Consider the following 24,706-nt stretch of genomic DNA (forward strand, 5'->3'; position numbering starts at 1 on the left):
CGTTCAAGTAAATCTGAACTATCTTTAACTACATCCTGAACAATAAGGAAGGCATTAAACTTGATTATTTCAATTTTAAAGTGGGAGATTGAGCGTAAGCTTTAAGATAGTTACGCAACTTTTAATTCAAATCAAGTCGTAACGCCTCTACAAAAGACATATCCTTACAGACAAAATGAAAGCCATGCTACCCACGGTAGAAAATCCCTAAACGATTTAAATCCCAAGGTAATCTAACCCTCTTTTATTCGAATGAGAAACAATTGACTGTTTACAAGTCTCATAGCATCCAGAACAACAGATAGATATCCACAGAGAGAGTTAATGTCCTCCGCGTCTTTAAAACCAAGTTTCTGTCCCCCTTGGGGTCATTGGGAGCAACAGTAGTGCCATGCTCCACATCTTCTTTGAGCCAAAAGAGAGGGTGGGCGCCGACAGGTACTGTGAATTCCTGTCTGACCAAGGGATACCTTGGATGAAAGCTGACACCAATGGTGTCGAGTTCCTGTTTCAGCAAGACTCGCCTCCCTCTCACAAGACCTACAGGGCCCAAAAATCGTTGAAAGAAGAGAAGCTGTCATTTTGGAACCCCCAACCTGGGCCTCCTACTCCGCCGATATGAGTCCTATAGATTATTTCTTTTAGGAGGAATTAGAGAGGAAGGTTTCTGTCAATTCACACAACAGCATCGACTCCTTGAAGGCCTTTATCATCAAGTACTGGTAGAAAGTCGCCCCTGCAGACGTGCTTAAGGCCCGCAAAACCTTCAGACCTCTTGTCGACCGAATGATTGGAGAATATGTTGGAGACAATGAATGAATTGTTTTTTTGTATTATTAGAACTTATAAATAAAATTTCAAAACCTCTACATGCATTATTGATCAGGATGTTTGAAAGGTTGTCCGGATTTACCTAAAAGACCATGTGATTAGAACCGATTGATAGTTTGGACGGTAGAACGAAAAAAGAAAAAATAAGTATAAAATCAAAGCCACCCTAATACACATACACTAGGATGTTTAAATATATAACATGTAGCAATGAGGACCAGATGATGATGCAAGAAGAAGGCCTTTAAGGTCAAATAAATGATATATATTTTTTTATATGCTTAAGTCATTAAGACGTATTTTCATTTTTCTTTTTTTTTGTTTTTGTTTATGAGAAAATTAATCTGATTTCATTACTACGCTTCTTCCTGCTTTTAATTTCTTTTTACGTAATATTATTTAGCTTCAGGGTTAGGATCAATGATGAGGAGTAGTTCATAGAGATGCAAGGGTGCGTGGAAGACATATTATTATGACAAAATATTCAAATTGATGACATCTGCCTGTTAAATGTTTTTATGAATATATAACCTATTAAATATATACATTACATAAATGATCATCGTGTAGATTCTTAAACATTCTTAATGACAATTTTTATATTGTCTTTGCATTCATAGTAAGATATATCGGGCGTCAACATAAAAACAATCTTGAAACATATATATATATATATATTAATTGTTTTACTAAAGAAAACATTATATCTTCTAAAGCACAGTCATTTTATATTAAAGTTTGAATAAAATGAAAGGTCAGTCTGGAAATTAAATGCTAATATCTACATCGAACTTTTGGGTAATAAAGTGCTACCCTGGCCCAAATAAAACTTTGGGCTCAACTTTGTTTCCACTCAAGAGGGAACTCTGTGTCATCACACCACTAGACCTAGGCCTTCCTGAGACACAACTTTCTGGACTTTTGGGAACTCAAAATGTGGCCACCCTCCTCTCCAAACGTGAACCCCTTTGACTACTCTATATAGGCGCGTCTGGAGGAGAGAGAGTGTGCTACTACTCACATGAGTGTTCAGTCTCTGGAGGTTTCCATTAAGAAGGAGTGGACCAAGTTCAAGTCTGATTAGATAGTCCAGGTCCCTAGTCTGCTAGGGATTTAAGCGTCGAATTGAGGCAATTATTAGAGCTGACATTCTTCTCTAAAACTCCTCAAACTGTAAAGTCCAGGGAGTTGAGGTCAGGGCTGGTAAAGGGCCACATGGAGATAGGCCAGAAGTCTGCCATATTGTTGCTTCATAAGGTTTGGTTCTTCATCTTTTCTTTTTAATACATACAACATATCTTGTATACAAAATCTAAAATAACACCTTGTTTAAGGAGACCTCGTAAAGTATACACGCTATTTTTATGGGGGCAATATGGATAAAACGATAATGATTTGCTTTTATGTAACTTAATATCTCTGACACTCTACCCCTTATCCCTTCAGTAAGCTTACATTCTCAGAAAAAATGTTCCGGGGTCTCTTTTTCAATTTTACAGACAAAAAACATCTAAAAAGAACTATCTTTATCGCCAATTTGTGGGTGGAATTAAGGTTCGGATTGAAAATCTTTCCAATATAATCAAATTTGTCCAAAAACTGCGAATTCCAATGGGTTGAGGTTATGGGACTGTAATGGACCTCTTGGTGCTGTAGGCAGTCTAGATGAAGATGTCAACGATCTTTGCAGTCTTCTCCGCATTGATAACGGCGCAGATGCATTACCTTTTTATTGGTGCTTTGACATTTTTAAACTTTGAGAGAAGGGATCAAAACAAAACTTGCTTATTTTTGTTTCACCTCTCGTTAGGTTACAAAATGAAACCCCATATTTACCAATAACGGGTATATAGTCGTAATTAAGTATTACTTCAAGTTTAGTGTCCCCACTCTTTAATCAAAGATTAAAAATGGATTCTGTTTGTTTCCACAGCTTTGATTTTAGTCATGACCACCAGACCAAGACTTTGAGAGGTTGAGATCGAGATAAGACCAATACCAATCTGGAGAATTACATCATCCCCCCTCCCTTCTTTCTGTCTAGTATAAATATTTTCTTTTGTGTATCCTTCACTTGAAACTCCGTGAATGAGATTTGAATCAAATCCATATTTCATGTGGAATAAAACCTTGCGTACTTGGAATAAAGTACCTACCTATGTACGTATATATTATACACCTATGCATACATATTTCAAACCAAGTGTTCAAATCACGTGTCAACGATAAGACAGAGATATAGGCAAGTAATAATGATGTGTGGTTCATGAACTATTCGTTCAAAATGAACAACACTTTTTAAAAGAGTATGGGTGAGTTACGTGAGCAAGATTGTGGAGTTGGAGTCGGAAAATTTGTATCAAGTCCGACTCCGGCTACCAAAATTAGTATAGTTTATTGGAAACCCTTTAGATATGTCATTTTTTTAATAAAATATGAGTTAAAGGTCGTACTCTAAAAAGTATTTTAAATTTGAGTAAATATTTGAATAATACTTGGGAAATAAATTTTTCTAAAGGATCTCCACTTTAATATTGCTTACTAAATTGATTTTTAATGCAACAAAAAAAAATAGATCTGTTGTGAATTGAGTTATGTCTTACTCATGTTCGAAACTTTGAGCGACTCCGAAACAGGCCCTGAAGCTTCCATAATTCTAAAATTTTATACAAGTTGTTTCCCTGAGACATCCACACCAAAAATGATCAAAATTGGTGTTGGTGATGGAAGAAGGTTGTGTACACTTGACATGGAACTATTGTTATAACAACATTGTAAATGTCGTTACCTGTAGAGTATCTCACAACCAGAAACAGAAAAAAGGCCCACAATTACTTGCTAATCAGCCAATTCTTCCTACTATGAAATTGTTATTGAATGACATTTGATAATTGTCCAGAGCTGAATAAGAACTAATTCGTATTCAACCAATCAAAGTGGTAAGAACACTGATTAGAGAAAAAGAAGAAAACACATCAACAGCTGAAAACTAAATAGAGTACACATTTTTTTTTATTGAGGTACTGCCAGTGTGGAATAACCAGTAGGGTCTCCCGTTAATGTTTGTTTCTTTTAGCTATCTATGCCATCTAAATTTCAACCTTGCTCCGCAAATAAATTTTTGATCGAAGTAAAAATGGGCCTACTTATAATACGACTTGGCGTTGTGTGTCCCAAATAAAATATTCCAGGTTCTGATGAAACTGAGATGTGACCTTCTATAATTTTTTTGGGATGGTAACGGCGCCTATTTTCCTATTTATCTGGTTTTTTTATTTTCATCCATCAAAGTAAATAATTCTAATGACAATTCTTTCATTAGTTTTTGAAGCTTTACACGAGTTTTGGATACAGCTCTGTGAATCTTGTTTTTATCAACGACCAGAGTTGAATTTTTATCAAAAAATAAGCCAAAGTTAGCCAAAACAAAACTGCAATTATAAAAGTTACGTATCGATTTTGATCAAAGTACTCCAAGTACAAATCAAGATAAATAGAGATGCAACATTCGATATTAATAGTAAAATATAAAAGTTCAGGTAAATTTGGGATCTCGGATCTTTTCGAATAATACAAGTTTTATTATACCGTACACCAGTATTTCGAATCTGGATCCGATCTGTTCTATATCTAATAAGAACTGAACAAGAATGGTTCTTGGACTGAAAAAGTTAAACCGGACCAGGACCAGACTTATATAATTGCAGTCTTATCAATTTCTATAAAGCTGATCAACGCTAGTAAAAAGATTGGATTTTCCCATCATTAGTTGGTACCTTTGAATTGAGGACACATTTCTTCCTTTAGAAATACAACATTAATGAAACATAGTTCCATAAGGAGTAAGGAACATCTCAACCTTAACCATCGTAGGAATATGAATCCACAAAATGGAACTTTTCTTTTTAGCATCAAACGATGTTCTGTGATGTGATGTTTTTTTTGCATGAGATTCAAGGTCCATGTTTTTTATAAGGAAGGAAACTATGTGCATGGTACATAGATACATTAAAAGGTTTCTAACAACATTGTTCCATGCGACTTTAACTCTGAGAAAATCTTCTATATGGTTTTAATAATTAAAGTATTTTGATGTTCTCCTTGATAATTAAGTAGACAAAGATACTTTAAGACGACTTTTTGCTCTTCATTATTTAATCTGTAGATGTACTAAACTCTACTGAAGCTTCAAGAGTGTGCGAGGTCAAATGTGGACTTGACTTTAAATCAATCTGGATTACTTTAGGGTGAATATTTTAAAATACTAGGTTGCTTCATTCAAACTAAGGACAATTCCGGTTAATTAACAACAATAAAAAAACTTACAAATATCAACAGCCTGATTTACTCTACGCCCAAGTGAGTGCTGAGGAGATCAGTAAGGTCGTACGGTGCTCTGGGAGTCTTGTTAACATGATTAAAATCATGGTATGGCCATGACAGAGCCTTGATATGTCTCCTAGCAGTAATATACGCCGGAAAATGAGGATTATGGAGCATGCAGACACCAAAATCACCAGAAGTGCGGCCAAGTCAAAGAGGCAGCATTGAAGGCTCTCAATGTTAGTGATTGGACTGTGAGGAGGTATGTGAAGATTTGGGGAAGGCCTCTTATGTACGACGACATTGGTAACTTCTTTCAACAGTAACCAAGGTCACTCGTGTCAAAAGAGGCCCGAAATTGTTTACTTAGTTATAATATAATGGGCCTTTTGCACCCTCCTCCCTAGACTGTCCTCCCCCTTGACTAGAATATTTGGAGCATATAGTCGAGGAGAGAGCCTGTGCTACTTCTCAGCGAAATTAGAATGAGTTCAAGCTTTGGGCAGCCAGGTTAAGAAGTGCTGCGGCTCCGTATGCCCAAGGTAAGAGGCCATGCTAGCAGCCGAATGAAATAATTTTGAAAAATAAACAGATACATCAATAAAGAAGTCTGTGATGAAACCCAAGTGTTATACACCTTTTCATTCTTTCAAAAGTTTAGCCAACTCGTTCGTTATCAAGAAGTCCGCGATTTTACATTTCACGTTGTAATTCTTTAGCAAATACGTTCTCAACAGTTTTTGGATGTTAGCTAAAATAAGATGCAAATATAATCTCACGTCCCATCCTAATGAATCATTGCCTTTAATTTTAATTGGTCAATAAATAATATTATACTAATAAAAGTCATTGACGATTTTTTTTAGTAATGCTTGAAAAATAATAAATATAAATGATATTCTTCAAAATTTACATTCCCTATTTATGAGTTCTTATTGATTAATTCATTTGTATTTTGGAGATGCAAATGCTATTCATTTATTACAATTGCTGTCAGGTGAGTAGAAATTTCAAATCCTGCCTATTATTAATTGTAGAACTATTATTGGTCTCTATTACAAACCATTGCAAGCAATATGAAAGTGGAGATCCTTTAAAAGAATTTATTTCCCCAGTACCATTCAAATATTTACTAAAATATATATCTCTTTCTGGAGAGAACAGTAAAAATTCCCAAGGCAACAGAGGACTATTCAATTATTCAGTTCTTTTAAAAATATAAACATTCAACTCTTTATCAATATTTCATGTTTAGTACATAATATCATTTTATTTTTAATATAGAATTGATTTCTTCGCAATACGGAGAGTTTTTTTAATATAAAAATATAGCTTACATTAATATACTATCTAAAGAAAGATGATTAGATGCAGCTGTTTAAAGTTAAAAGGCAACTAATAGTAATATAAGTCTCAAAAACGAACAAAAAAGCTGTTTTTTTTTATTACTACAAGGGTATAGCATAAAAATATGATAAAATTCCTCCTTTATATGGTCGCAGACCCAGTTTAAAAGCGGCAAATCTTACATTTTGAGTTAGATTCATTGTAATCCTAAAGTAAGTATGGGTACAGCGTTTTCCATACATTTGTTACGTCATTAAAATAGGCCTGCTCACTTCTGTCTAATTACAAAAGTCGTGTGTGATCCACATTTATCATCAAACAGCTTGTTGACTATGGAAGGCATATTTTGACCAACGTAGGAGTCATTAGAAGACAATTAATTCAACAATTATTTAAATATAAAATATTTTTACTAAATGAGTAATTAAACAATTTGAAGCAGATTTTACGAGCAATTAGTTTACCTATGATTTCATCATAGAATTATTTTTATATTTAACTTTTTGTGCATTTAATGATACTCAAAGGTAAGTATGTAATTTTTAGGCGTGAAGAAACGTGAGGAAAAGAGCGTTAAATTGAACTTCATATGTAGGTATTAGGTATATTCTTCGAAAAATTTAATCAGGGTATATGACTTTAACCTAATATATATAATATGCTTTATTTTATATGCGGGAAAAATATGTTGTATGAAGTTAAAACAAAATGTATGAATATAATAATCATAAAAATAATATTAAATCGTGACGAGGTTGTGCAATGAAAACAAAATAGTTCCGCAAATAAATATTCTTCAGTAATACTTATTTAATCATTTAAGTGTTGGATTCGAATTATATGGAAATTGGGGGTCTTTTTTTAACTCGCCCGTTATTTTGGAGCTGGTAATCTGAAGAGTAAATCGTCTTATTCTGAACTTTTGCCATTAGTATTTAGCTCCTGAGACGTGAACTTCCTTTTCAACAACATTCAATTATAATCCAAACCTATTTGAATATTCGCATGTGTTCGTAAAAGACAGTGAGTAACCTGGAGGATTTGTTACAGAGTTATAATTGTAATTCCTTGCTGGACTCCAAATCTAATTGAATATCGACATTGGAGTAATCTTTGCCAATGTCCTTATTTATTTCAATATAACCTTCCTCTCTCGTCCCAGCTGATTGCGGCTGGCCAAAATGAAATGTCATTACAGCTAAGCTGCTCTCCGCCAAAAGATTCTTCAAATTGTCAGACTTACCATGTTTATTTTCGATTATACATGCAACTTTGATCACTAGTTATAACCAGGTTTCGTCAGATACACTAGCCTGTCTCTAGGCCGTTTGTCTACGTATTCCCATACCTTAAATACCGTATATACACAGGCAATTTTGGGTTCAAATCATAAATATTACTTTGTATCAACGTCTCATACGTCGAATAGACATGAAAACAAAAATGACGGATGATTTTTAGTTAAAATATTTTTTTATAAGGCAAATTTTGGAATATTTCACTTTCTGCGTAGTTCCAAAAGATTTTTTTTAAAATAAAACTGACATTTCTAACCACAAATCACACTGTAAATTTCAACTCTAGAACAAACCAATCTATTTGACACATTCTGTTAACTGCTTTGTGTCCTCATTTCTGATTGAACAAATCAGTACTACATGGGGGGGATCCCTTCGAATCCAAACCAATACAAATATCTCCGTAAATATACCAATTACATAGGTATTTTATATTATATGGTATTCTGGGCTCAGAAATTTTTCACGCGACTCGAATAAAAAAATAATTGACTAGTCCTGTTTCCTTGTGGCTAATTTTAACTACTATCAAGCTCTGGTTACCACCATGGATGAAAAGAATACGGTTTTTTCCTTACAAAATGTCAATTCCAGTATTATTTATTAGACATAAGGGACCATCTTGAAATAAATCTAAGAGAAACTTCATAAAATGTATTTCAGAATAAAAAGAACTTATCACCTCTAGAGAATACTAAATATTTGATGCCAAAGGAAAACAGTGATATTTTAATTATATTAATACAATAAGTACTGAAAGCACTTATGAAAGTTTTGAAATAGCAATAATAGTTAGTTTTTTTACGGCTTTGAGTAGATTTAAACAGTATCCAAAATATACTTAGCGGGCCAACTGTTATTATTACTCCTATTAACACAAAAAGTATTATTAAAGTATTGAAGTTCATGGCAGGATCCGAGGTGAATTAGGAAACAAACTAAATTGAAACCCAAAAGAAAAGGGTTAGTCAATGTATCCACGCTCCGAATGGATAGCTAGCTCCAGTCCCGTAGGTGCTGCAGACTCTCTGGATATAAACGGAGCTCATGGAGGCGCAGGTCTTGTTGACAGAGGTTTTCATTGCGCGGGTGCTATTGGTGTCTCCTGCAGGGCTTGTACTCTACGTGCGCTTAGAGGCAACAGTCTAGAGGGTTGAGGTATGGGCTCTACGACAGCCAGAAGTATTTTCCCAGAAGTGCAAGTTGGCCTGGAGCCACTCTTGGGGTTTCTTAGAGGTATGGCAAGGTGCTATATCTTTTTGGAAAACCTCGAGAGAATTTCCAATAATGGAAATGACCCATGGGAGAACTTTAGTGTTCAGAATTTTGACATACTAATCAGCCTGTATCCTAAAGGGAACGACACGGGATTCATGGCCTTCCTGTTGGATACAACCCGGACTAACATCAATGCTGAAGTTGGTGGTGGAGTTATATCGGTGCTCCTCTGCTACATCCCAAATGCCAATACTTGACCATTCTTAATGTTGAAGACAAGGTATTTTCATGAGAAAAGATCATAATGTGTCCACATGTTCCCGTGAGGGGGTTCAGGATCTTTTTTGCAATGACTTTCTCTCCTATTCTTTAAACAGAGGCCACCGAATACGCCACAGATACTTTCCTCCTTCGTTTTTTATAACGCTGGACACCGGTGATGGGGACATGTTCATCTTCTGGTTTCCTGCCAGCTCCTGGAGAGTGTTAGAGGTCCGTCCCGAACTTTAACCAAATGAAGACCTTGTAAATCGTCTTCTTTGAGGCCCCAGTCTGCTCCCAGTTGCCCTTTTTGAGACTTTCCCGTGCGGAGGATGATCCTCTTCGCGTACTGTGTGCTCATGTGGATACTAGGACAATGTTTTTCTTAGCAATCGACTGCTCATTACATGTTCTACAACATAACTCATCGTAACATTATAAAAAATTACTCTTAATCTATCAAAATTTGTATAATAGAGGTGAGTAAATAATAATGGTTGTCCTGGTAATGTAATTTCAACATGATATACTTGTTATTTCATCGAGTTCAAGGTAATTTCACCCCTGGTAATTTTGCCTCCATGAGATCTTCCGCATGAGATATTCACCGCCTTTTTTTAGGTTTTCATATTATCGGTTCTAACTTTACTGTTGTATCTAGATTAGATTAATTAAATAGCATGGGGAAAAAGAAAAGAAGAAATGTAATCTCTCTATAATTGACTTATCATTTATCAACCATTGATTTATGAATTTTGTAGCCATCCCTGTTACTTCTACTTTTGAATTCTATACATTCAGTCCATCCATCATTTTTTGGGGGATTTCAAATAAGATCCCAAAATGGAAGAGTTGCTTAAAATACCATATGATGGTGATATCAAATTAAACTACGACAAACATTATAACTGTACAAAGTTCATATGAGTTGAGCAACAGGAATTTCTCCTCAGAAAGGATGTTTTACACAATAAGAGGTTGCGTGATTGGGATTGACTTTTCTTTCTTTCATCGTTATTTTCCTTTTTTTTTTCTTCTTCTCCTAGATATAGAAATTAATCGGATCGATATACAACATTGAAGTTCGAACCTCTCACCAATTTATCCATAGTCAAATTAAATAGGCCTTGCATGAGACTCTGAGAATATGTATGGCTCACATTGAACCTTGGGCTCCTTTGTTATTTAAACAATTCATTTAAGGGACCCAAATATTGTATTGTTTTTAAATCACATTCTGATTGCATTTCTTGACATTTCATATTGTATTAAAAAGCCTCAAATATGAATGATCATTTAATTATTAATTCTTCCGACCTTTGTGAAGGACTTTTTCTTTATTTAATGGATTCTCAAGAAATCTCCCACGAGTCAAAAATATATAAAGGAGGAAGTAATAAGTCAGTCAAGATTCAGAGATATTTGTACAGGGTGACACTTTGAAATTGTACACTTTCCATTTTTTTTTAAATAATTATGATATTTGGTAAAATATTCGAAAATTATATTTATTCAAAAGTTTCGAGACTTAAATGAACGAACTAGAAAAGGATGACTACATTAAACATTCAGAAGAATTTTATAAATATATTTGTGGCGATAACATAAAAGCAAACCGGGATTTTTTTGATCAAACAGAGAAAAATGTTTTTTACTTCAATGAACAACCCAAGAGGATTTTTTAAAGAGTCAAATACAATATTAAATCACTGAAAAACTGCCCAACAAGTTATTAATATGAATGATATTTGTTTCCATTTCTACATGAACATATTATATACAAATTCAGTCAATTTGATCGTGGTGTATTTGAACTTTAAATCGAATTTTGATATCATCAATATAATCAATTTCAGTTGGTGAGGCTTGTTTTCAACCAGCTAATATCTTTCTTCTTTTAGTTATTCTCGCTACGTGAATACAATAATAATTTTCAAGACATGACGCCGCAGTATCTTGTATGGTCAGCGTTACCAAATAATCTATTTATATCAGGTTCAGTTAAACTTAAAAAATCGCGGCTACTATAGACTTTATCACTTTTTTGAAATATTATAAATTATAGTAGGCATATCAAGATATATGTTTATCATACTGCAATAATGGCTTGCAGGTAATTTTTATGTATGCCTCTGACATGGTAGCCCCCTGCTTATTGACAGAGTCCTTTGAGGCCTCAACTCTTGAGTTTTGGACTGCGATCTTGGAATGAAGGCGGTCAAAAAAAGAAATAGCTTCTAATTTTTTAAATTCGTCATAAGATAATTTTCCACATTTCTTTGGAGGAACAGGATTAGGCACTGTTTTGCTACAAAACCTACCCTTCATTTAGTCAACTTTCTTTGGTTAAAGTTTACTTTTGGCCCATCCATCATTTCTTTCGAGATATCTTGTGCTTTTCTTTTTATCCCACGACCTCAAATAGATAATTGACAACCTCTTTGATTTGATCCTCGATTATTTGTATTGTTTTATGGCTACAAACCGGATTTAATTGAGCAAAATGGACAAACCAGCGTGGAGTAAGGCAATGATTCTTTGCCGATCTTTCATCAAAAGCCTTAAATCTTCATCTATCAAATAATATCATTTTCAATTACGTGGATTCATTTAAAATGGCTTAAAAATAGTGCCCATTAATTTTGTCTGAAACTATTGAGACAGAGGGCATTTTTTCTTAAACCATTTCCTATTAAAGAAATGTTTCCCTTCAGATGTTAGGCTTTAATATGTATTAATAAATTGTTGCCTTGTTTTGTTATTGTTTTTCTTCTTATTATGCTAATTTTATTACCTAGTTTCTCTTTGGTTTGAATTCATTAGATAGTGAGATTTTGTTGGTACATGTATTGAAATTTTGGAGCATGATTCTATCATTTTTCTTAGAGAAAACATCCATTTCATGGATTTTATAGCAATGCACATTACATATTTTGATTAAAAAAGTCCGAGGGAACATCAATTTAAACCAAAAATAACAAAAACGACGTATTAATCTCATTTATATATTAACACAAAATGGCTTTAAGAAGAAAATGTCCAATGGCGAAATGATTATCGCCAAAAATGCTCGTTGGAAAAATAGTTTAAAGCAAAATTACCTAGCACCCTTCAAAATATCGACAATGGAAAATTCCGAAGCCTCACCCTGTATATAATCCAGAAATTAGATGATTTTCCCAGGAAGGAGAAAACCTTGAAAAGTACAAACTTCATACTGAATTTACAACTAACGAGTAGATTGCAAATTGCATCTCAAATATTTTTCACACATGTTCAAAAAATTGCATTTCAAAATGAGGAATTAATGTTTAATTTATGTGTATTTATTTATATGAATAACATTTATATACCTTAACACTTCTACTTTTTTGTCAGGTGCTGAGAGATTTTGGGTTTCGACATAGGTTGCTAATTGCGTGTTATTTGGGAGGAAAAATGGAATGTATTAATTATTAAAGGAGCTGCTCATTGCATAAAATTTTCTATATAAATCTTGATTAACACGTTCTATTAAGCCAAATGAAATACTATATATTTTCTTTTCTTGTCTGTACAACATTCGTTACCCGTTAAAACAAGGGGAAAATTGGTACAAGACTGACTTCATTTGAGAGTATATTCGTGAGTGTTGATGAATGTATAAAATACTTTTAAATGTATCTACCATCTATCTCTCGAATTATGAGCACAATTTGTTCCACATAATTAATTTTATTTTGAGGGAATACTCTTGATAAATAAATCAGCGTTCTTGAAGCCCGAAACCATCAAATTTTTCATAAAATACTAGTTAATAAATCGAACTTTTCATTATATCCGTGACTACGAAGTTGGAGTAACAGCTTCTTGGATGGAGTTGGAGTCAAGTGTCGTAAAATTTGCATACATTTGCCTACAGAAAATTCAGTCACTACTTAGAAGCCGCTATCGCTGGCTACAGTGATCATATTCAGGATGAATTATCCTTAATATCATTTTTATAAATTATATTCATAAAATTATTTTGCATATTAAATGTGTACAAAATTATACATCATTGTTTATTTTAGTCTCAAAACTTTTGAACGACCCTATATATGCATAAAATATAATAATTATTTTTTTGGCAAATTAAATACAGGTAAATTTATTATTAGAGTAAATTAAATAAGTAGGAGGGGGGGGGGGACTTTATAGGGTAAATCTTTATTATAGCAAGGTTAATATTTATATTTTATAGCCTTTAAAAAGCTTATTTTCAAAATAATTAATGGAGTTTGCTTCCTCACGACGTTACCTCTCTAACATAAAATGACCGCAAAGCTAAGAAGGTAAAGTTCTGGTTGACCCAAAACATGTCCTTTTGACTCAATTCCGTCAAAAAAATCGGGTTTCATCCGGTTCAAGCTTATTTTTTATAGAAAAGATTTTTAAAGAGAAAAAAGGAGACTTTTCTTAAGAAAAGTTATTTTTTAATTGTCTGGGATCTTTTTACTAAAACAAAGAAATTACAGTCTACGATTTTAATATTGTTCACTGGCTTAAAATTTAGTCCACAAAATTTCGATCTATGGTTTGGATTATAGTATACGAAAACTTGGTCACCGATCTGGAGCAAAATATACGTCTAGATCAGTTCAAGAAATCACTTAATACTTAACCGGGAAAAATAGGTATTGGATACAGTCTCAACTCTATTAAGTACCAACTGATTTCGCATCTTTTTTTTTTTTTTTTTTTTTTTTTTTTTGAGGAAATGTTTTGAGATTTAATATATTGAAATCTGAATAAATACTAATTCAATAATTAATTAAGATTGATATATTGAAATTGATTCATATTTAAATATATTAAAGCATAAATCATTAGTTACAAAAAAACTGGGCTCTCTAGTTTACGTACAAGTCGAGAAAATGACACTCAAACGTGATATACGAATTTCTATTCGTCCATTTTTTGACGCTAAGCGTCTCCAGAACCACTGTCTACGCCGTCAGCAAGTCTGAAAAATTGGAGAGGAAAAAAAAAATTGTCAAAAATGCCAAACAGGACAAGGAGGAGTTAAAGAAAATAGCCCAGGCCAATTCCTTCTCCTCCATGAGGGCCCATACAAGAGATCTCGTTGTTTCACACCTGAATATCCAGAGAGCTATCAAAAAATTATGTGGAAAGAGCCTTGTGAAGGTGGAGAGCCACTTTTGACACCAGTAATCAAAGAAACCCACCTCCTCCGTTGAAAGACTCTTTTGAACTCTTTTTTGACAACTTTGGGCCCCTTACAGCCCTGATGTCAAACCCCCTTGACTACAACTTCTAGGTGTATGGCAACTGTCACACTGAGGCTCTCAAAGCCACTCTGCGCCAGCACAGGGACACCATGACAGAGAAGTACATTCGCAACGGGTAATATGCCTTCCACTGCTTCCTGGAAGCCATCATTGTCACTAAGGGTGGTCACATTAACTATTAAGAGTGTCCAGACACACATCTATTTATAATATTAGTTTTGCTGAAATTATATGTTAATTAATAAATTATTTATATTCGAAGTTTAAAATTCTAAGTGTTCAGATTTGAATGGACCACTCGGTATTATGTTAATATTAAAGGAGATCCTTTAAAAAGTTCAAGCCTTCCTTCACATTCAATCAAAAGTGACCTATAATTCTTAATTAGAGTAGGGAAAGAACATGCATCAAAGATTGAACATGGTTTCAAGGACGGATTACATCATGAATTCAATGAGAGACGGATTTATTGTTTGTTTAGAACCTCTATTGTTTTAAAGATCACATTATGGCGAAAATGAATAAAAAAACATCCGTGGAATTGTAAGTGGGAAATCCTTTTGTCCAAGGAGTATAAATAATGTGTAATTTACCCTTTTGATATTGTTAAATCAATGCAGGGTCAGTTAAACACAATTGGACTATTTAAACTAGTGATGAGACGATTTAAAAAACAAAAAAATAGAGTTACTTGAACCAGAGTACTCACAAAAGAAAAAAAAAGTACTAAACTAGATTTGGATTGGGACGTTGCCTGAACCTGAAAGTCCGCCGTCCGAACCTCATTTATCCAAGCCCGAAAAGCCCTTGGCCCGAACCATCCAGCCCGACATTTATTTATAATGTAGAATAATTCCTTTACAACTAATCAAGGACATCATTCTGCATGTGACACCTTTTGAAAAAAAAATATTTGTAAGTGTTACACTAATTACAAATATGAAAAAATAACATTCATAACTGTACTCTAAAAATGATACAAAAACTATGAAGTTCAGTATCTAGTACGAATCCGAAATTTTGTCGCTGTAGTCGGAGTCAGGAGTTGTAAAATTTGTACCTACTCCGGCCACAAATATTATTATAATTCCTGGAAGTAAAACTTATATATAATCTAAGGCTTACATTGAGGCTTTCTATGGGTTTTAGTCTAAAAGGTTATAAATAATAAGTACTACGACTTTATGAAACTTGAAAGTTGAAACTAATTTATAAATTAATTTCACAATTTTTTTAATGTATTCTATGTGTCTATACAATCCCAATTCTTCCACATATCTAGTCTAAATTAGTAGGTAACGTAGAGATTAGCCACTAGCCATGCTAGTTCATTACGTCTTAATCTTGTGAATAGTCGATGTCATCAGTGAGAAGGATAACGTTGCAGTGAGAGGTTGTGTGAATTGTTGTTTCTTGGTTAGGTGTGCAAACATTATGTTCAGAAACTTATAAATGATGTAGCAATAGATAAAATTCTTTGATTCTTTCAATTTTTGTTCATTATGTAAAATATTTTATATTCCAAATACTTTTTTATACCTGCCACAATTATTTACTACATAGGTATAGCTAATAACGCCCTAAAACTATCAATTAAATCTACATTTATAATTTTTAAACTCAAATGACTCAATAGTAGTGTTCTATTGGTACTTATTTAGGACCGAGGACCACGGTATAGTCCAGTAAAATTTATCCCTCGTGACGTCAATGAGGGTGTTTTTCCTCATTTTAATCATTTTTTTATCTAATAAAATAAATTGCATAACTAAGTAACAATATAAGATTTTCGTATTATATTGTGTTATCATGGAAGATATAATCTTTTTTGCAAGATATGTGCAATAATCTAAATACATATTTCATTTATCTTATTTGCCTTAATAAACCATCGATATGTTTATAATAAATTCCAAGGATCGGTCTGTAGGACCGGTCCCAAAGACAGATGGTCTAGGAATCGATAGGACCGTTCAGAACTGGACTTGATTGGACCGAATAAATAAGGATTTATTTTATTTTATTTACATACCAATGTACAAGTCTCTCGAAATACGATCAGTTTCATGGAACGAAAGTGCTTGTATTTCGGTGGAAGAATTCTATAAAAGAATATATATGATATACATTCAATATTATCATGTATTTTCATAAGTTACTATTTTTTAAACCACGTTATCTTGGATTCATTTGAAGAAAATAATTATCTTTCTTGCTCTCGGGGTTGACCTTCTTACAGATGATGGATGTGGACATTAAATCTCCTTTCAGCTCTTTGTAAACAAACTTTGACCTCGTCTAAATCCTCAAAAAATGCACTGTGACCTTTTTTTGGGGGGGTTTTATTTAATAGCGTATTAATTTTCAATATGATATAGATGAGCCTGAATAACTACTCCCGTAATTATCTCACGGAGTAAAATTTTTACTTTATAAAGAAAAATATTAATCTTGCATAAACAGTTCCAGAGTGGGTAATATTGATTTTATAGTCAAATTATGGATTTAGAATGAGTAGATCTTTTAAATATACACTTTTTTTTTTATAAATAAATGTTCGTATTGTCTGACCTTACTACCCTTTTTTCGCTGTATTGCCCTGTTTTAAGGAATAAACACTGAACGAAAAAAATTCAAAACTTTTTTAGTCAGTGTAGTACCATTTGAAACATTTTGTATTACACACATTTTACCTATTTCAACTCATAATTGTGCATTTATATGAATTAAAAAAGATCGTAACCAATTTACATTATAATTTTTTTTTAATCCTCTTTAAAAGGTCCCAGAGTTGGTTTTAATAATCCGATCTGAATTAATTGCGCCAATTTAGAATCTTTGAATTACGGGCAAATCATATGGAATGATATATAGCTCAATGGACATCGCGCTCGGGAGAAATTGTTATCTTGAATTCGATGTACATAGGTTAGCGCCCCGGTCGTTCTTAGAGAAGGAAATATACGTTATGTATATGGACTTCAAAGAAGATTCCGAGGTCAGATGGAGTGTTTTTTATACAGGCGTGCGCGTCTAAAACTGATCACTCCTTTAAATTTTACGAGATGCACATATTCGTGATTTTATTGAGTTGAAACTGGATTATACTACTAGACAAGGGTATTGACTAGTTATAAACAAAACTCCAGCAAAATCTAAATAGCAAAAGGGAAACAACAGGCGGTAATATCAAGAGACGTCGAGTCGCAATTTTGGAACTTTCCGCACGACGAAAAACTCCTACAGAAATTGCCAAGGTTTTGAACTGCAACACCACCACCGTTGACAACGTGGTAGCCAAAGGGACTCCTGAGGCGACCACAAGATCTTAGTCAAGGCCTCGAAATGGTTGCTGCCGTGAAAAAGTATGAATGAAATGTGAATGTGATGTCATCTTCTTGGAGGACCACGAGAGGCTTAACTCCGAGACGTACTGCCAATACTTGAAGGACAAAGTATTCCCTTGGGGCAGGGCTACTTACGGGGACAGGTGGTGTTGGCAGAAGGACGGTGCCAGCTGCCACACTTGCAACTTTACCTAAGAGTTCCTTCAGATCGAGAATCCAGCCTTCTTCGATCGGAATTCTTGGACGCCTAACTCGCCCGATTGTTCACTGCTTGACTTTGCAGTGTTTGGGCGTTTAAAGGGATGCTGTCGTGAGTCCAATACAAGTCCAATGACCATCTGAAGTCTACCGTCAAGAATGTCTGACCCAAACTCGACCAAAGCTTCATCGCCAAGTCATGCAGCAAGTTCCGGTCCAGGCTGGAGTTGGTAGTGGAGAACATGGGTGGCCATATTGAATAGGCATGTGTCTAAGACTCTCATCTTTCATATTAAATAAATTAATTCGCCGACCACTTTAAAAATCATAGAATTATTTAACTATTTTTAAAAATTTCGGAGTGTTCAGTTTTAGACACGCACACATCCAGTATAACATTTACTTATACTCAATCAGTGCAACTCCATCTGATCAATCAAAGGAACATTTATAAATTTAAAAAAACAACAGAAATAACTCGTCTGTGTAGAGGATGGTAATAGTTCATTCAAGAGAATTCTACTTTTCTCAAATACTGGTTCTGATAATAGTATAGAGGTGGATGGAGCTAAAAATTTGGGGCTTCGGTATATTATTTTTTGGCATGTCTCCACACTGTGTATCCTTTTTGATTTGATATTCATTGGAGCATATTTTACATTTAACTGTTTCATTTTCCTCTGCAGTTACGACTTTCTCAAAAAAATTCCTCTTTTAAATATAAAAAACTTAAAATTGTAATTTATAAGCCCAGCAACAGATTGATAAAGATGTTTTAAATATTTATAGAAACGATCACTACACTCATTCTCGGTATGGCAGAAACAACACTTACAATGTTCAACCCAAAAAAACTTCCACCTCACTTTGAGTAAGGACTGAACTTATGTGAACTTACTTGAGTGAAATTATGAATAATTAAGACTAATGACTGACAAAGACTATTGGCTGATGAAGACAAGACGAGACAAGACGAAGACGAGACGAAAATGAACATAGCTTTGGAACATATATTCTTAGCGTATTGTAAGGACATCGTGAACTGGATGCTCACTTCAACTATCTCTAAATTGAATGCTTTTGGTGAGCAGACGGACCAACCAAGAGCTAAAATATCTGGTTCTGATAAAAACTAACGTAGGGAGATTTTTTAAGAGATTCAGCTGTACGTTTTTGAACTACCCTTCCTCCTACTCTTCTCTCCGAATACGCGTTGTAAAACAAAGTCGAATTAATCCTACTCACTCGAAGCTTTTTACCAAATTACTTGGGTTCCTGGAAACATCGATTATAAATCCTTTGGATATCTTGTCGGGTAGAAGATAACTTAATGTCATTCAACATTTTTCAACCATCTCTACCCCTAGCCCACCCAGATTCTGCAAGTCCTTTCTGGCTTCTCCTAGCAAAATCATTTTTCCAAAGTTCTCATGGGTGGTTTGAGCCAGTGCTACTGGAAGATTTGCATTTTCGGATTATGAGCAACCACACGTTCACTATGAATGACATTTTTCTACCTGTGATCCAGCATGGATATGAATCCTAGAGAAAGCTCTTGACCTTTTAAAAAGAAAGATGTGACAAAATTGCCTAGGAAAAACGTCCGTAGACTTACCACTGTCATACTTGATGAAGATCTCCAAAGCCTTAACGATAACTAACCTATACTAAAGGACTTTGTTAACCTGTGGAGAACAATATTTTTAGACTTACTAAACACTGAGAGCCGCACTTTCACATGTCACTTCCCAAGCTTTCTCAAATGCCTTGACCCAATACATGAGAAGGAAGTGGATATATCCTACCCCTATCCTCTCTGTCTGGTTTATATCTATGGACTTTGTAGCGAAGCCTTTCAATATTTATTTTTTATTTTTTTGCTGGAGGTAAAACTCTTAGACTTCTTTCTCACCACCTGACTGAAAAACCTTCATAAAAAAGATAGAACAGTCATGGTCAGACTACCCACTAATCAATATCCTCTTCCCCATCTGACGAGGATGTTCAACCAGATCCTCCACTTACGGGCTCAAACGCTACCCTACAACTGAATAAAAATTATCTCAAGATATATGATCAAGTTGTATTTTGCAAAAAATGAATATAAAATGACATAAAAATAATTAAAACAGATACACTTACAAATATTAAAAACTCCATAATATTTAAAAAAGATTAAACCATTATCGATTCATTTTTTTAAATACAACACATGGTCTTACGCAGTGTTTATAATGTATTATCACGCAACCTTTTATGTTTCTTCAAATACCACTTGCAAAAAAACATACAGGAAAACATATCCGAAAAAATCTTTTTTTTGAAATTCTTCCTTGCCACAAACAATTTTAACACAAATACTTTTATGTGAGAAAATCTTTTGATGTAGGATCACATGACATGATTCAAGACTCATTGGGCTGTCTAGGAGTTCCTCAACATGTTGTGGGCCTCATCATGCATAGAATCAAAAAATCATCAACAAGCCTTCAAGGGGATGAAGCTACAAGCTAAAAAAATAAACTATGGTCGACCTTTTTTGTGACCTTTGACCTTTTATATGGCCTTAAACTGTACTTTATTAATTTAAATATTGATTTCCGTATAAATTGGAGAGCTTTTTATATTACCTTGAAAATATAGTATAAAAATGCGCATTCGTGGGTGGAAAAGTAATTTTCGGGTAAGGAAGGGGGGGCGGATTATTCTGTTCATTTTTCTAGAGTGCATAAAAGATACTTTTACATTCTTCAAAAAGTAGCGCTAAAATTGAATTTGATTTTAATGCCCCCCCCCCCAATAAATTAAGCATTGAAATAAAGTAAAAAATGCAAAAATTCTTTTTCCAGACATATTATTGGATACAGATGTATATACACGTATTGTGCCAATATCCGTTAGACTAACATTTGTATGTAATTATAGCTAATTATCTTTTAAAAGATGAGAAAAATACAACTGTTTCATATTCTTATTTTGTAATAAATAAATGATGTATTCATATTGTAGTAGAGAGCGAAGCAAATAATATTACAAGTCTGAGGAAAGGATAACAGCGATAAGACCTTTTTTTGGTTGTGCCCTTATCGGTCTAGCAGTTCTTCCGGTTCTGGAACCACTAGAACTAGAGTTGGTTTACATTTATAACTTAGTTCCAAATAGCTAAGGGATTCTTATGGCCCGGAAAAGTTGTTTTAAACACCAGACGGCGTAAATAAAAGAGGGAAGGGGTGAGGTAGATTATGGATCCAGGTCCGCACCAAAGCTTTTTGGGGCCTTATAATATGATAACTATAAAATTTCTTAAGCAGGCGTTTCCCAAACTTTACTACGCCATTTTTAGCTGAGACCCCTTTTATACAAAACATGTGAACTATGACTGTGTAGACTGAAAGCAATCTTTAATTATCTATCTTTGAAAACCATTGTCTTAAGCAATCTTAGTTTTTGGGGCCCCTGCTGGAACTGCAGCCCTATTTAGTATTAAATATCATTTTCTTGACCCGGATTTTCTAGCGACGGCCTTTGTTTTTTAGTGCCTATTACCAAAGAGAGTCTGTATAAAAAAGAAACAAGACGGAAGACCGGAACTGAGAACCATAAAGCTGAGCCGAGACCGAAAATGTTGAACTGAAAGCACCGAGACTGGGACCGATAGAACCGCTAAACCTGAACGTGGAACAACCTTATTAATAAGTAACATCACTATGTAGCCCATTGCTTTAGATTGAATGATTAGATATTTGACGGATCTTGAGGAAAATATCAGTCGGTCATTTATTGATAAATGATAAATACAATATATTTATTAAATAATATGGCATCTATATTTATTTATTTTTTTCTTTTAATCCTTTAAGTTATAATGAAGTTTGACAGCTTTATACATAGCTTTTGAGTCGGCAGTTTTAAGATTTACAATATGATAGCTTGTATTGAACGTTTGAGAGTTTACATAACTAATATGGAATCCAGGTTGATTTTTAGCAGGAATCCCACATCTTTGAGCAGCAAAGCCTCTAAAAACATCTTCAATATGAAAATATGGTAGGTTATAAGTTTCCTAATAATTGTATTAGATGTTTTTATCGTTAGTTTTGGATATTTAGGGATCAGAGACTACTTACCTCATTAAAACATTGAACAGTTTCATATGACATCAAGCAAATCAGTCCGCTAATATAAGGGGGATATGTATTGGCCTTATACATGTAGCTTGGTACACCAGCTTTGTGCGAAAATTCTTTATCTTCTGGATCTGTCTGTACGACATTATTTTGGAGCAAACCCCCTACATAATACGGACCTTCGCATCGTTGATTCAAATCGTCTACTGTTTTCAAAAGGAGAGGAGCATTTACAAAAACGTCATCATCTAAAGTTATGATCATCTTTGGCCGATTAACCCATTCTGTCTCTGAAAAATAATTTCATGCGGAAATACGAGTAAAACTTTTTTTTCAATAATTATTTTCTTTAAAAAATACAGCAGAGAAAAAGTTTAATATTTCAAAGTAATTTTTTGTAAATACCTTTGAATTTTAAATTTTTTCCCTAAAGTTTAATTTTTGAAATTTTTCCCAAAAAAAATAATATTTTTCTAAATTGCTATGAATTTTTCAAAAAAAATTTATATTTGAATTTTTTTTTTCCGAAAACTATGATTTTTTAATTAAAAATTAAAATTTTTGTGAATAATTGTAAATTTTTGAATTTTTTCCCTAAAGTTTTATTTTAGAAATTTGATTTTTGAATATTTTTTCTTAAAATTTTTCATAAAAAATTAATTTTTCATTTTTTTTCCTAAACAAAAAATAAATTTTTGAAATTTTTTTACAAAAGTAATTTAATTTTTTCGAATCTTTTTCCAAAAAGTTTTATTTTGTATGAACAGCTGTAGATTTTAAAAAATTAATTTTTCGATTTTTTTTCAGAAAGAAATTTATATAGTATTTTTTTGGAAATAACAGTAAAAATTTTCTTAAAGTTTAATTTTTGAAATTTTCCCCAAAAAAAGATAATTGTTTTGTGAATTGCTATGAATTTTTCAAAAAACTCTATATATGAAATTTTTTTCCGAAAACTTAAATTTTTTAGTTAAAATTTAAAATTTTTGGGAATAGTTGTAAATTTTCGAATTTTTTTCCTACAGTTTAATTTTTGAATTTTTTCCCTACAATTTAATTTTTGAATTTTTTTCCTAAATTTTTTATAATAAAATTAATTTTTCATTATTTTAGTAAAATATCTTGAGTTTTTGAAATTTTTTTCACAAAAGTAGTTTAATTTCTCCAAAAAATTTTTCAAACGGTTTAATTTTGTATGATCATATGAAAAATTTTTGAAAATTAAAAAAAAAATTCATTTTTCGATTTTTTTCAGAAAAATATTCCATAAACAAAGCCACCTTATAATCTTACGGATCTTACTCACTCACTCTATTTCAGATAATTTCTATAGTTACCTATTACAAATTTATGAGTAGCTATCGTTTTCAGCGTCAAATTGAAATAGGAGTCTACAAAATTGCCTTGAATTATGTCACCATATTTTTTGCTTTCATTTTTTAATGATGAATAATCAACAGAACCTTCTTTCTTACCAACTAAAAATACAGTTGCAGCCGATTTTTTCAATCCCTTGAGTGTTTTAAGCCACGATTGACGAACGTCCATTCGATTGTTCAGACCGTCCACTCTCCTAAAGTTATAATTTTGGATATTTAAATACATTTTGGAATTAAAATAAAAAGTATAACTTTATAAAAACTTGAAAACGATTCAATTCAACTCACGTTTTGATAATGATGAGCAGTTCGGTCGTTTCAAGATTCACAGCACGTGGCAAAATTGTGAAGAAACCTTTTTGTTTTGGAACATATTTATCAATGTCCCTGGAGACATTTGGTCCCCATCCCTTGACGATGGGGCCATGATATGTTGAGCTGTTGCTGTAGTTTAGCTTAAAGTCTGTTCTTATAAAGCGTTGGTATCGATGTTGTGTTCTTTTTTCACAAAGAAAAGAGGCTCTACGTTTGATTATTTGATCCACAGACAAGTCGTCAAACAAACTATACGTAAACAATGTATAAATGAAAAATAAATTTGACTTGAATGTCTTACATAAGATATAATAAAGGAAAGAGGAAGAAACAAATTATAAAAAATGATGTTATAGTCTCAAACGATAATACTCTGAATGTTCGAAGTGTTTTCTTAAGCATACTAAAAGATAAACTTAATACATATGTGAACGGATAGTTACTAAAAAGTTTGACATTAAATTTTTTACACGCCTTTACTTTGAACGATTGATTGTTGCCAATTGTGAAAGATTCAATTAATATATAAAAATCCGGAAATGAATGTGGTCTCCCTGACAATCTAAAACATATCTAAGAGGAGCGCAGCTTTGCTATCATGGTGTTACATTAGGTTAATGCCGAGTAACAATGTATGGTAAATAAAAACTAGTCCCACTCTGTATCTAGCAAGACAACAAGGACTTACACTAAACAACAAATTTACAGTGATAATCATTGTCTTTCACGAACTAATTATTATTTGATATTTATGTTTTCTCTTCAAGAATAGAATAAAAATGATAACAGCTA

At 33.2% G+C, this 24,706-nt stretch overlaps 1 protein-coding gene across 1 annotated transcript; it reads right to left on the reverse strand.

Moving 5' to 3' along the window:
* Window positions 1–21,897: 21,897 nt before the first annotated feature.
* Window positions 21,898–24,370, reverse strand: LOC121132019 (beta-1,3-galactosyltransferase 5). Its single transcript, XM_040727447.2, has 5 exons — window positions 24,216–24,370; window positions 23,888–24,163; window positions 23,558–23,793; window positions 22,221–22,510; window positions 21,898–22,156 (listed from the first exon to the last, which is right to left on the reverse strand). The coding sequence occupies exons 1-5, from the start codon at window positions 24,314–24,316 to the stop codon at window positions 21,941–21,943; spliced, it is 1,119 nt and encodes a 372-aa protein (XP_040583381.1). The 5' UTR covers window positions 24,317–24,370; the 3' UTR covers window positions 21,898–21,940.
* Window positions 24,371–24,706: the final 336 nt, after the last annotated feature.

This window comes from Lepeophtheirus salmonis, chromosome 1 (assembly GCF_016086655.4).
Source record: "Lepeophtheirus salmonis chromosome 1, UVic_Lsal_1.4, whole genome shotgun sequence".
Lineage (NCBI taxonomy): Eukaryota > Metazoa > Arthropoda > Copepoda > Siphonostomatoida > Caligidae > Lepeophtheirus > Lepeophtheirus salmonis.

Excerpts from the sequence above, each read along its gene's own strand:
- LOC121132019 (XM_040727447.2), bottom strand. The coding sequence starts at position 24,316 with ATGCTTAAGAAAACACTTCGAACATTCAGAGTATTATCGTTTGAGACT. Across the intron at positions 23,794-23,887 it reads CTGCTCATCATTATCAAAAC|GAGAGTGGACGGTCTGAACA; the intron begins GTGAGTTGAATT and ends TTATAACTTTAG. Across the intron at positions 22,157-22,220 it reads CTGTTCAATGTTTTAATGAG|GAAACTTATAACCTACCATA; the intron begins GTAAGTAGTCTC and ends TACAATTATTAG.